This window comes from Tachyglossus aculeatus, chromosome 1 (genome assembly GCF_015852505.1).
Source record: "Tachyglossus aculeatus isolate mTacAcu1 chromosome 1, mTacAcu1.pri, whole genome shotgun sequence".
Taxonomy (NCBI): domain Eukaryota; kingdom Metazoa; phylum Chordata; class Mammalia; order Monotremata; family Tachyglossidae; genus Tachyglossus; species Tachyglossus aculeatus.
In genome coordinates this window covers 52856589-52868669 of record NC_052066.1, presented here as the reverse complement: position 1 = coordinate 52868669, position 12081 = coordinate 52856589, and the positions used below count along the sequence as shown (strand labels likewise).

The 12081-nt window shown below is 45.1% G+C and overlaps 1 protein-coding gene across 1 annotated transcript in view; it reads left to right on the top strand.

Moving 5' to 3' along the window:
• The window catches only part of USP13 (ubiquitin specific peptidase 13), a 174171-nt gene that overhangs the window by 34202 nt on the left and 127888 nt on the right, over positions 1-12081 (top strand). Inside the window, exon 2 of the mRNA XM_038744085.1 lies at positions 7737-7862. Within this exon, the coding sequence (XP_038600013.1) occupies positions 7737-7862 (126 nt within the window). The remainder of the gene's footprint in view (positions 1-7736; positions 7863-12081) is intronic.

Sequence of the window (12081 nt, the reverse complement as noted above, 5' to 3'; positions counted from 1 at the left end):
GGCTCACAGTCTTCATCCCCATTTTCCAGATGAGGTAACTGAGGCCCAGAGAAGTGAAGTGACTTGCCCAAAGTCACACAGCTGACAATTGGTGGAGCTGGGATTTGAACCCATGACCTCTGACTCCAAAGCCCGGGCTCTTTCCACTGAGCCACGCTGCTTCTCTGGAGACTGTAAGCTCATTGTGGGCAGGGAATGTGTCGATTGTTGACGCTTACTCTCCCAAGTGCTTAGTATTAGTGCTCTGTACCCAGGAAACGCTGCAGGAGAAGCAGCGTGGCTCAGTGGAAAAGAGCCCGGGCTTTGGAGTCAGAGATCATGGGTTCAAATCCTGGCTCCGCCAATTGTCAGCTGTGTGACTTTGGGCAAGTCACTTCACTTCTCTGGGCCTCAGTTCCCTAATCCATAAAATGGGGATTAAGACTGTGAGCCCACTGTGGGACAACCTGATCACCTTGTTTCCTCCCCAGCGCTTAGAACAGTGCTTTGCACATAGTAAGCGCTTCATAAATGCCATCATCATCATCATCCTCATCATCAGTAAATACGATTGAATGAATGAATGAACGAGCTTTCCGTCATATCTAATGCAAGAATTGTTGGATCAGGAGACCTGGGCTAAGGACCCTATGGTGACACAGGGCTGGGTGACCCTCACTGTGTGTGTGTTGTGTGTCTGTGTGTGTGTGTGTGTGTGTGTGTGTGTGTGTGTGTGTGTGTGTGTTTGTGTCTGTGTCTGTGTCTGTGAGAGAATGAGCAGACTGAGGTCTGATGTGGCTCTGAGTGTTGGGTAGGGACTGTCTCTGTATATGTTGCCAACTTATACTTTCCAAGCGCTTAGTACAGTGCTCTGCACACAGTAAGCGCTCAATAAATACGATTGATTGATTGATTGACTACAGTGCGTTGGCAGGGCCGCAGCTTGCCAGTAAGTCAGTTGGCCACCAACCGCTCCATTGGCTCCCTCAGCGTGCCCGGTATGTTTCTAGGCACGGGGCGGGAGTGATTTGGGCAAGGCTAACTCCATACACCTTCAAAATAATAATGATAATTTTGTGGTATTTGCTAAGGGCTTGTGTTTACCCCAGCACTCCGTACAGTGTCTAGCACATATATCCTTAACAAACGGCCCAGTTACTATTAGGAGCAAACAAGGGCCAGGTAATAATTGTATATCCCCCTACACTGCTAGGTGTTTTTAAGAGACAGCCGGGTTGACAGGGATCCCAGCCCCTTGATTTGCCGAACCTTGATGTCGGGGTCCCCCGCCACATTCCCCCAACTACACATCAGCCCGGGGTTCTGAAGTCATGGGTTCAAATCCCAGCTCCGCCGCTGGTCAGCTGTGTGACTGTGGGCAAGTCACTTCACTTCTCTGTGCCTCAGTTACCTCATCTGTCAAATGGGGATTAAGACTGAGCCCCACATGGGACAACCTGATCGCTTTGTATCCTCCCCTGTGCTTAGAACTGGGGTGCCCACTGTGAGCCTACTGTTGGGTAGGGACCATCTCTATATTTTGCCAACTTGTACTTCCCAAGCATTTAGTACAGTGCTCTGCACGCAGTAAGCGCTCCATAAATACGATTGATTGATTAGAACAGTGCTTTGCACATAGTAAGCGCTTAACAAATACCAAAATCGTTATTATTATTATTATTATTATTCTGCTCCTGACCTGCCTTGATGCCAGGGTCTCCCACCACTGTTCCCCGCCCTGCCCTTCCCATCATCCTGGAGCTCTGCTTCTGCCTGCCTTGATACCATTCATTCATTTAGTCATTCATTCAATCGTATTTATTGAGCGCTTACTGTGTGCAGAGCACTGTACTAAGCGCTTGGGAAGTATGAGTTGGCAACATCTAGAGACGGTCCCTACCCAACAACGGGCTCACAGTCTAGAAGGGGGAGACGTATTTTGAGAGCTTACTATGTGCACAGCACTGTACTAAGCGCTTGGGAGAGTACAAGAGCCCGGGCTTTGGAGTCAGAGGTCATGGGTTCAATTCCCGGCTCTGCCAATTGTCATCTGTGTGACTTTGGGCAAGTCACTTCTCTGGGCCTCAGTCACCTCATCTGTAAAATGAGGATGAAGACTGTGAGCCCCACGTGGGACAACCTGATCACCTTGTAGCCTCCCCGGCGCTTAGAACAGTGCTTTGCACATAGTAAGAGCTTAGTAAATGCTATTATTATTATTATTATTGGGAGCAAACAAGGGCCAGGTAATAATTGTATCTCCCGCTACACTGCCAGGTGTTTTTAAGTGAAAGCCAGGTTAATACTGTTGACAGGGATCCCAGCCAGTCGATTCGCCAAACCTCGATGCCGGGGTCCCCCTGCCACAGTTCCCCAACTCCACATCAGCCCGGGATTCTGCTCCTGACCTGCCTTGATGCCAGGTTGTCCCGCCACTCTTCCCCGCCCTGCCCTTCCCATCATCCTGGAGCTCTGCCTCTGATCTGCCTTGATGGCACTCATCAATCAATCAATCAATCAATCAATCGTATTTATTGAGCGCTTACTGTGTGCAGAGCACTGTACTAAGTGCTTGGGAAGTACAAGTTGGCAACATATAGAGACGGTCCCTACCCAACAGTGGGCTCACAGTCTAGAAGGGGGAGACAGAGAACAAAACAAAACATACTAACAAAATAAAATAAATAGAATAGATATGTACAAGTTAAATAGAGTAATAAATACGTACAAACATATATACATTCATTCATTGTCATATTTATTGGGAGCTTACTATGTGCAGAGCACTGTGCTAAGCACTTGGGAGAGTACAAGAGCACGGGCTTGGGAGTCAAAGTTCATGGGTTCAAATCCCGACTCTGCCAATTGTCATCTGTGTGACTTTGGGCAACTCACTTAACTTCTCTGGGCCTCAGTTACCTCAGTTACCCCTTCTAGACTGTGAGCCCGCTGTTGGGTAGGGACCGTCTCTACATGTTGCCAACTTGTACTTCCCAAGCGCTTAGTACAGTGCTGTGCACACAGTAAGCGCTCAATAAATACGATTGATGATGTTGCCAACTTGACTTCCCAAGCGCTTAGTACAGCACTCTGCACATAGAAAGCTCTCAATAAATATGATTGAATTAATAATAATAATAATAATAATAATAATGATGGCATTTGTTAAGCGCTTACTATGTGCAAAGCACTGTTCTAAGCGCTGGGGGAGATATAAGATGATCAGGTTGTCCCACGAAGGGCTCACTGCCTTAATCCCCATTTTCCAGATGAGGTAACTGAGGCCCAGAGAAGTGAAGTGACTTGCCCAAAGTCACACAGCTGACAAGTGGCGGAGGCGGGAATGAATGAATGAATCCGTAAAATGGGGATGAAGACTGTGAGCCCCACGTGGGACAATCTGATCACCTTGTCTCCTCCCCAGAGCTTAGAACAGTGCTTGGCACATAGTAAGCGCTTAACAAATGCCATTATTATCGTTATTATTATTACAGTACAACAATAAGCAGGCACATTCCCTGCCCCAAATGATGTTACAGTCTAGAGCGGGGAAGGCAGATATTTATATAAAAAAATAAATGACAGATATGTACATTAGTGCTGTGAGGCTGAGAGGGGGGATGAACAAAGGGATCAAGTCAGGGCGACGCAGAAGAGAGTGGGAGAAGAGGAAAGGGGGCGATGAGTCTGGGAGGGCCTCTTGGAGGAGATGGGCCTTTAATCAATCAATCGTATTTATTATTTATTTAATAATAATATAGAATAATACATCAATAATTACCAATATATTAATGATTATAGTATATTAATAATATAATAATAGTTAATAAATAATAATATGATGATAATTATTAGTTATTTAATAATAAATATTTATTTCATAAGGCTTTGAAGGGGAACAAGAGTCGGCGTCGGTAGGATTTGAGAAGGGAACGTGTTCCAGGCCACAGGCGAGAGGTGGACCAAGGATTGGCGGCGGGATAGGCGAGATCGAGGCACAACGAGAAGCTTAGCGTTAGAGGAGTGAGAAGCAGCGTGGCTCAGTGGAAAGAGCCCGGGCTTTGGAGTCAGAGGTCACGGGTTCAAATCCCTGCTCCGCCAGTTGTCAGGTGTGTGACTTTGGGCAAGTCACTTCACTTCTCTGGGCCTCAGTTCCCTCATCTGGAAAATGGGGATTAAGAGCCCCCCGTGGGACATCCTGATCACCTTGAAACCTCCCCAGCGCTTAGAACAGTGCTTTGCACAGAGTAAGCGCTTAATAAATGCCTTCATCATTATTTATAGGAGTGAAGTGTGCGGGCTGGGTTGTGGTAGGAGAGTAGCGAGGTGAGGTAGAAGGGGGCAAGGTGATGGAGTGCTCTAAAGCCAGCGGTGAGGAGTTTTTGTTTGGTGTGGTGGTGGATGGCAATCAATCAATCAATTAATTGCATTTATTGAGCGCTTACTGTGTGCAGAGCACTGTACTAAGCGCTTGGGAAGTACAAGTTGGCAACATATAGAGACAGTCCCTATCCAACAGTGGGCTCACAGTCTAGAAGGGCAACCACTGGAGGGTCTTGATGCCAGGGACCCCCGCCACCGTCCCCTGGCCGAGTCATCCCAGCGCTTAGAACAGTGCTTTGCACATAGTAAGCGCTTAATAAATGCCATTATTATTATTATTATTATTATCATTATTATTATTTTTATCCTAGGACTCTGCTCTCGACCTGCCTGGCCTGAGCAAGGTGGGACAGGACCCTAGCAGCGGCCCCATGGCCTCCACATAATAATCATAATAATGATGGCATTTGTTAAGCGCTTACTATGTGCCAAGCATTGCGTAGGGACTGTCTCTATATGTTGCCAACTTGTACTTCCCAAGGGCTTAGTACAGTGCTCTGCACACAGTAGGCGCTCAATAAATACGATTGATTGATTGATTGATTGTTCTAAGCACTGGGGAGGATACAAGATGATCAGGTTGTCCCACGGGGGGCTCACAGTCTTCATCCCCATTTTACAGATGAGGGAACTGCGGCCCAGAGAAGTGAAGCGACTTGCTCAAAGTCACACAGCTGACAAGTGGAGGGGCTGGGATTAGAACCCACAACCTCTGGCTCCCAAGCCCGGGCTCTTTCCACTGAGCCACGCTGTTTCTCTAAGCACGCTGCTTCTGCTTCTCCACGTGCTTGAAAGCATCGGGAGGGGACTGTTGTGACTATTGGACCCTAAATGATTTCCTAGAATAACAATAATTGTGTTATTTCTTAAGTGCTTACTGTTTGCCAAACACTGTACTAAACCCTGAGGTAGAGTCATTCATTCATTCAGTCATATTTATTGAGCCTTTACTGTGTGCAGAGCACTGTACTAAGCGCTTGGGAAGTACAAGTAGGCAACATATAGAGACAGTCCCTACCCAACAGCGGGAATCAGATCAGGCATAGTTCCTGTCCCATGGGGGCTCACACTCTAAAAGGCAGGGTAACACTTATAAAATCCTGAGTGCTTAGTACAGTACTTGGCTCTCTCCTAAACTGTACGCTCCGTGTGGGCAGGGAATTCATTCATTCATTCAGTAGTAATAATTGAGCGCTTACTGTGTGCAGAGCACTGTACTAAGCGCTTGCAAAGTACAATTTCCAATCTTCCAACTCTGTTACAGAGTCCTCTCCCAGACACTTAGTACAGGGCTCTGCACACTGTTAGCGCTCAGTAAGTAGAATCAATTGATTGATAGTAAGCACATAACAGGTACCGTGATGATGATTTTACAAATAAGGATACTGAGGCACTGAGAAGTTCAGTGACTTGCTCAAGGTCGTAGTAAGCGCTTAATAAATGCCATCATTATTATTATTAAGGTCACACAGTGGGCAAATAGAGCTGGGATTAAAACCCAGGTCTCCTGACTCTCAACACTGTACTACTTCCATTGATTAATTGATTGATTGATTGATTCATTCATTCAATCGTATTCATTCATTCATTCAATCATATTTATTGGGCACTTACTGTGTGCAGAGCACTGTACTAAGCGCTTGGGAAGTACAAGTCGGCAACATCTAGAGACGGTCCCTACCCAACAACGGGCTCACAGTCTAGAGGGGCCATGCTGCTTAGCTGCTGGTATGGTAATAATAATAATAATGATGGCATTTACTAAGCGTTTACTATGTGTGCAGCACTGTTCTAAGCGCTGGGGAGGTTACAAGGTGATCAGGTTGTCCCACGGAGGGCTCACAGTCTTCATCCCCGTTTTCCAGATGAGGTCACTGAGGCCCAGAGAAGTGAAGTGACTTGCCCAAAGTCACACGGCTGACAATTGGCGGAGCCGGGATTTGAACCCATGACCTCTGACTCCAAAGCCCGGGCTCTTTCCAGTGAGCCACGCTGCTTCTGGTAAAGAGTCTATAAACAGCTCCTTCAACCACAATGCTCTCGAGCTCATATTATGTTCATCGTTGTTGTTGTGTGCTTTTGTTTTTTTTTTTTAATGTATTTCATCATCAATCGATCGTATTTATTGAGCGCTTACTGTGTGCAGAGCACTGTACTAAGCACTTGGGAAGTACAAGTTGGCAACATATATATTCAATCCTTCCTCATGTACACCTCTGGGGCATAACTCTCTCTCCTAGACTGTGAGTTTCTGAGGGCCAGGGATCATGTCTTATTTGTATTTTATTGTATTCTTGTGCCTACTTTATTGTATTTTATATGGAGTACATGCTGTACTCCATAAATACCAGTGAATGAAAGAACGGACAAATTCTGATTGGGTGAAGTGGAGTACGATATTAGTGAAGCATTATGGAAGTTAAATAATTAAGCAAGGTATGGGAGCGAGAGGACCCATGTTCTAATCCCAGTTCTTTCATTTGTGTGGCTCAGCGGAAAGAGCACGGGCTTTGGAGTTAGAGGTCGTGGGTTCAAATTCCGGCTCTGCCACTTGTCAGCTGTGTGACGTTGGGCAAGTCGCTTCACTTCTCTGGGCCTCAGTTCCCTCATCTGTAAAATGGGGATGAAGACTGTGAGCCCCTCGTGGGACAACCTGATCACCTTGTATCTACCCCAGCGCTTAGAACAGTGCTTTGCACATAGTAAGCGCTTAACAAATACCAACATTATTATTATTATTATTATTATTATTATTATTATTAGCCTGCTGTGTAACCTGGGGCACGTCTCTGTGCCTCAGTTTCCGCAACTGTACTCCTTCCTGCTTAGATTGTGTGGGATAGGAATTGTATCCAATCTGATCAATTTAGAACAGTGCTTGACATAGTAAATGCTCAACAAATACAATAATAGTAATGATGATGATGATAAAAAAAGCAGTAGTGCGGAAGTGGGCATATACTGTGCATAACCTTTTTTTTCTCACGTATGTTTTCTTTCCAGTTAAATGCTCCCTCCATTATTAACTCGTCCCCCTCGTCCCCCTCTCCATCCCCCCATTTTACCTCCTTCCCTTCCCCACAGCACCTGTATATATGTATATATGTTTGTACATACTTTTTTACTCTATTTATTTTATTTGTACATATCTATTCTATTGATTTTATTTTGTTAGTATGTTTGGTTTTGTTCTCTGTCTCCCCCTTTTAGACTGTGAGCCCACTGTTGGGTAGGGACTGTCTCTATATGTTGCCAATTTGTACTTCCCAAGCGCTTAGTACAGTGCTCTGCACATAGTAAGCGCTCAATAAATACGATTGATGATGATGATGATGATTAACTTTGCTGTAATACATCATATCTTTTTCTTTCAGGATTCTGAAGGTGGTCTCTACGTGTGTATGAACACTTTCCTGGCGTTCGGGAGGGAACACGTTGAAAGGCACTACCGAAAAACTGGACAGTGTGTATATATGCACCTGAAACGACACATAAGAGAGGTGAGAAATGTGCTTTTACTAACGGCCTTGTTACAGTTCTGCCTGTAGACATTTGGGCGAGTGTTTGTGTGTTGTGTACAATATATTCGTGTTAATAAATTGCATCTGTTGTTTTTCACAGTTGTATCTCTGCTTTCAGTCTTGTGTTTATTGTGTGCTTGCAATTTATGTTAGTTTCTCTCCCTGAAAAGACAAGCTTTGTCTCGAATGTTCCCAATCACCTAGCGTTATGCCCTGCAAATATTATTCATTCACTCGTATTTATTGAGAGCTTACTGTGTGCAGAGCACTGGACTAAGCGCTTGGGAAGTGCAAGTCGGCAACATATAGAGACGGTCCCTACCCAGCAATGGGCTCACAGTAGGCACTCAGTAAATAGTGCTGTGGATGAATTGATAATTCTTGATTATCTGTGGTCATGGAAGCAAAGGACTTTGGCTTTAACGATAAAGGATAGGGTCCTAAGCTGGGTACTCAGGCCTCAGGGCAGATTTAGGACGTGGGGTGGGAAAGGGGTTAGGTGTGCTTCCCCAGGTGACTAGGAGGTCCTTCATGCTCGTGACATAAGGTCACTCTCTCATCCTCCTTGCCAGTTACTTTCCCATGGGTACTGCATGGGTTCGAATCCTGCCTCCGCCACTTGTCAGCTTTGTGACCTTGGGCAAGCCGCTTAACTTCTCTGTGCCTCAGTGACCTCATCTGTAAAATGGGGATTGACTGTGAGCCCCACATGGGACAACCTGATTAACGTGTATCCTCCCCAGCACTTAGAACAGTGCTTCGCACATAGTAAGTGCTTAACAAATACCATCATTATTATTATTATTAACAAAAAAACACTGTAATTATTATTCCTAGTCCCTTTTTTATGGTACTTGTTAAGTGCAAATAAATACTTTTTTATGGCATTTGCATGAGGACGCAGGGGGCAGCCCGTTCTGAAGTGCTAGAGAGGGATTTTTTTAAATGCTGGACCCTTTTGCAGCTGACATGGCTGCAGCACCTCATAATCAATCAATTAATCAATCATTCACAGTGCTCTGCACACAGTAAGCGCTCAATAAATACGATTGAATGATTGAGTGCTTACTGTGTGCAGAGCACTGTACTAAGCGCTTGGGAAGTACAAGTTGGCAACATATAGAGACGGTCCCTCATAACTGAATAAAAATTAAATCAAACCATTTGCTAGAATCATAAGCAATTCTGCTCTGCATGCCAGAGACCCATGCGAGACTTCAGTAAATTTTGAGGCTATTTAGCCAGAGAGTACTGAGATCTGCCAGCATGGAGGTCCCTTCATGCTTGTGACATAAATCGTCTTAATTCTACAGGACACACCTCTATGTCTAGCGATTTTGGACTTTTTCCCAGAGAACGGCTCAGTGAAAACCCATTCTGGAAACTTGCTGGGCAAATTTAGGATTAAATTGAACATCCTGAATTGAGTCTGGACTCAGTCCTTCACGGGGGCTAAACACTGGAGGGACAGGCCAAAAATGGAGTATTCACCTATTTGGTCTGATGGTTTGATGTGAGCCCTGGGGGTATCCTGGTAATAATAATAATGGCATTTATTAAGCTCTTACTGTGTGCAAAGCACTGTTCTAAGTGCTGGGGAGGTTACAAGTTGATCAGGTTGTGCCACGGGGGGCTCACAGTCTTAATCCCCATTTTACAGATGAGGAAACTGAGGCCCAGAGAAGTGAAGTGACTTGCCCAAAGTCACACAGCTGACAAGTGGCTGAGCCGGGATTTGAACCCATGACCTCCGACTCCAAAGCCCGTGATCTCTCCACTGAGCCACGCTGCTTCTCTCTGAAGGATTTGGGTTTCTTGTTCAGCTTCCTCAATTTTACAGCTGTCTGCACGAATAGCAGAAAACACCATAGGTTAGTCATAATACCAAAATAGGCCCTTCTTCCAATCAATCAATCAATCAACTAATCAGTGGAATATATTGAACACATACTGTGTGCCGAGCCTGTACTAAGCACTTGGGAGAGTAGACTACGACAGAGTTGGTAGACATGATCCCCGCCCTCAAGGAGCTTACGATCTGGAAAGCACACAACTTTTATTTATTTGCTCATCGTGGGCAGGGAAGGGGGTCTACCAACACTGTTATATTGTACTCTCCCAAGTGCTTAGCATAGTGCTCTGCACATAGTAAGCACTCAATAAATATGATTGAGAAGGGGCAAGACAGGTCATCCACAAAGTCCTGGAACAAAGAGACAGTGCTCATGTCCCACACTGTTTTGCTGTGTGAGTCCCTTCTAGACTGTGAGCCCACTGTTGGGTAGGGACCGTCTCTATATGTTGCCAACTTGGACTTCCCAAGCGCTTAGTACAGTGCTCTGTACACAGTAAGCGCTCAATAAATGCGATTGAATGAATGAATGAATGAGAGCAGATGACAACAGAGCACCCCAAATAGCTGACCATCTTGTGCTTCCCAAGCGCTTAGTACAGTGCTCTGCACACAGTAAGCGCTCAATAAATGCAATTGATTGATTGATTGATTGATAGATATATGATGAGCGGCAACAGGGCAACTGTGAACAGGGAGGGCAGAACCATCATTTTCAAGAGTAAAGCACAGTCCCATTCAGTGTGATTCGGCAACAAAGGAATCCTATTGGAAAGATAGGATTGGAAAGCAATAAGAACCTAATGGCCTTCCTGACAGTCAGGAGAGAGAATGTGCTTCTTGAACTTAAGCTTGGTTTGGAAAGATCAGAGGACTTAGAGGCAGATCTTTCGCTTTGGTTTTTGTATTTTGTCCAGCTGTGCTCGCCGTGCCCTGTCCTGATGATCGATTCCTACTCACCGTACGTTTCTCCTCATCAAACCTTCATCCCAAATCACCCCAATCTTGAGCAGCCTTGAAAAAAAAAGAAGGCCCCGTCACCGTTCTCCTTCCTTACTGCATGGCTTCCTTTCGGCTCACACCATCTTAGATTGTGAGCTCTTGTGGGCAAGGTACTGTATCTAATTTCCACCTGTTTATTTTCTCCCAGCACTTAGTTCAGTGCTCTGTCCACAGTAAACGCTTAATAAATACTAATTAATAATAATAATAATGGTGGCATTTATTAAGCGCTTACTATGTGAAAAGTACTGTTTCTCCCAATCAAATCTTCATCCCAAATCACCCCAATCTTGAGCAGCCTTGAAAAAATGCTAATTAATAATGATAATAATGGTGGCATTTATTAAGCGCTTACTATGTGAAAAGCACTGTTTCTCCTAATCAAATCTTCATCCCAAATCACCCCAATCTTGAGCAGCCTTGAAAAAAAAGAAGGCCCCATCACCGTGCTTACTGCATGGCTCCCTTTCAGCTCACACCATCTTAGATTGTGAGCTCTTGTGGGCGAGGTACTGTGTCTAATTTCCACCTGTTTATTTTCTCCCAGCACTTAGTTCAGTGCTCTGTCCACAGTAAGCGCTTAATAAATACTGTTGCCACCTGGGACAGTCCCTCTCCTCCAAACTCCTCCTCCTCACCCCAGGCAGTGGGGCAGCAGGGTTGGCCTAGTAGCAAGAGCACGGGCTTGGGAATCAGAGGACATGAGTTTGAATCCCGACACCGCCACTTGTCTGCTGTGTGATCCTGGACAAGTCACTTGCCTTATCCCGGTGCTTAGAATAGTACAGCACTTAGAACAGTGCTTGGCACATAGTAAGTGCTTAACAAATGCCATTATTATTATTATTATTATTATTATTATTATTATTATTATACCTGGATGACAGTGAGGCAGGGAGAGACTGGGGTGTTTATGATGAGATAAGGACTAAAAAAGAAAGTCAAGTGAGTTGGGTCAATGCCCACATGGAGAAGTGAGGGTGTGGGAATAAAGAAAAGTAGGGCAGCCACTGGAGCAGGGATTTCAGCGAGTGAAAGGGCGGCTGGAGACAGTGGCGCCTGAAGATCATAATAATTATTTATTTTTTAATAAATAATTGTATTTGTTAAGCACTTACTTTGTGCCAGGTACTGTTCTAAGTGCTGAGGTAGATTAAGCTAATCAGGTGGGACAAAAACCATGCGTGGCTCAGTGGAAAAAATCCCGGCTCTGCCAATTGTCAGCTGTGTGACTTTGAGCAAGTCATTTCACTTCTCTGGGCCTCAGTTCCCTCATCTGTAAAATGGGGATGAAGACTGTGAGCCCCCCGTGGGACAACCTGATCACCTTGTAACCTCCCCAGC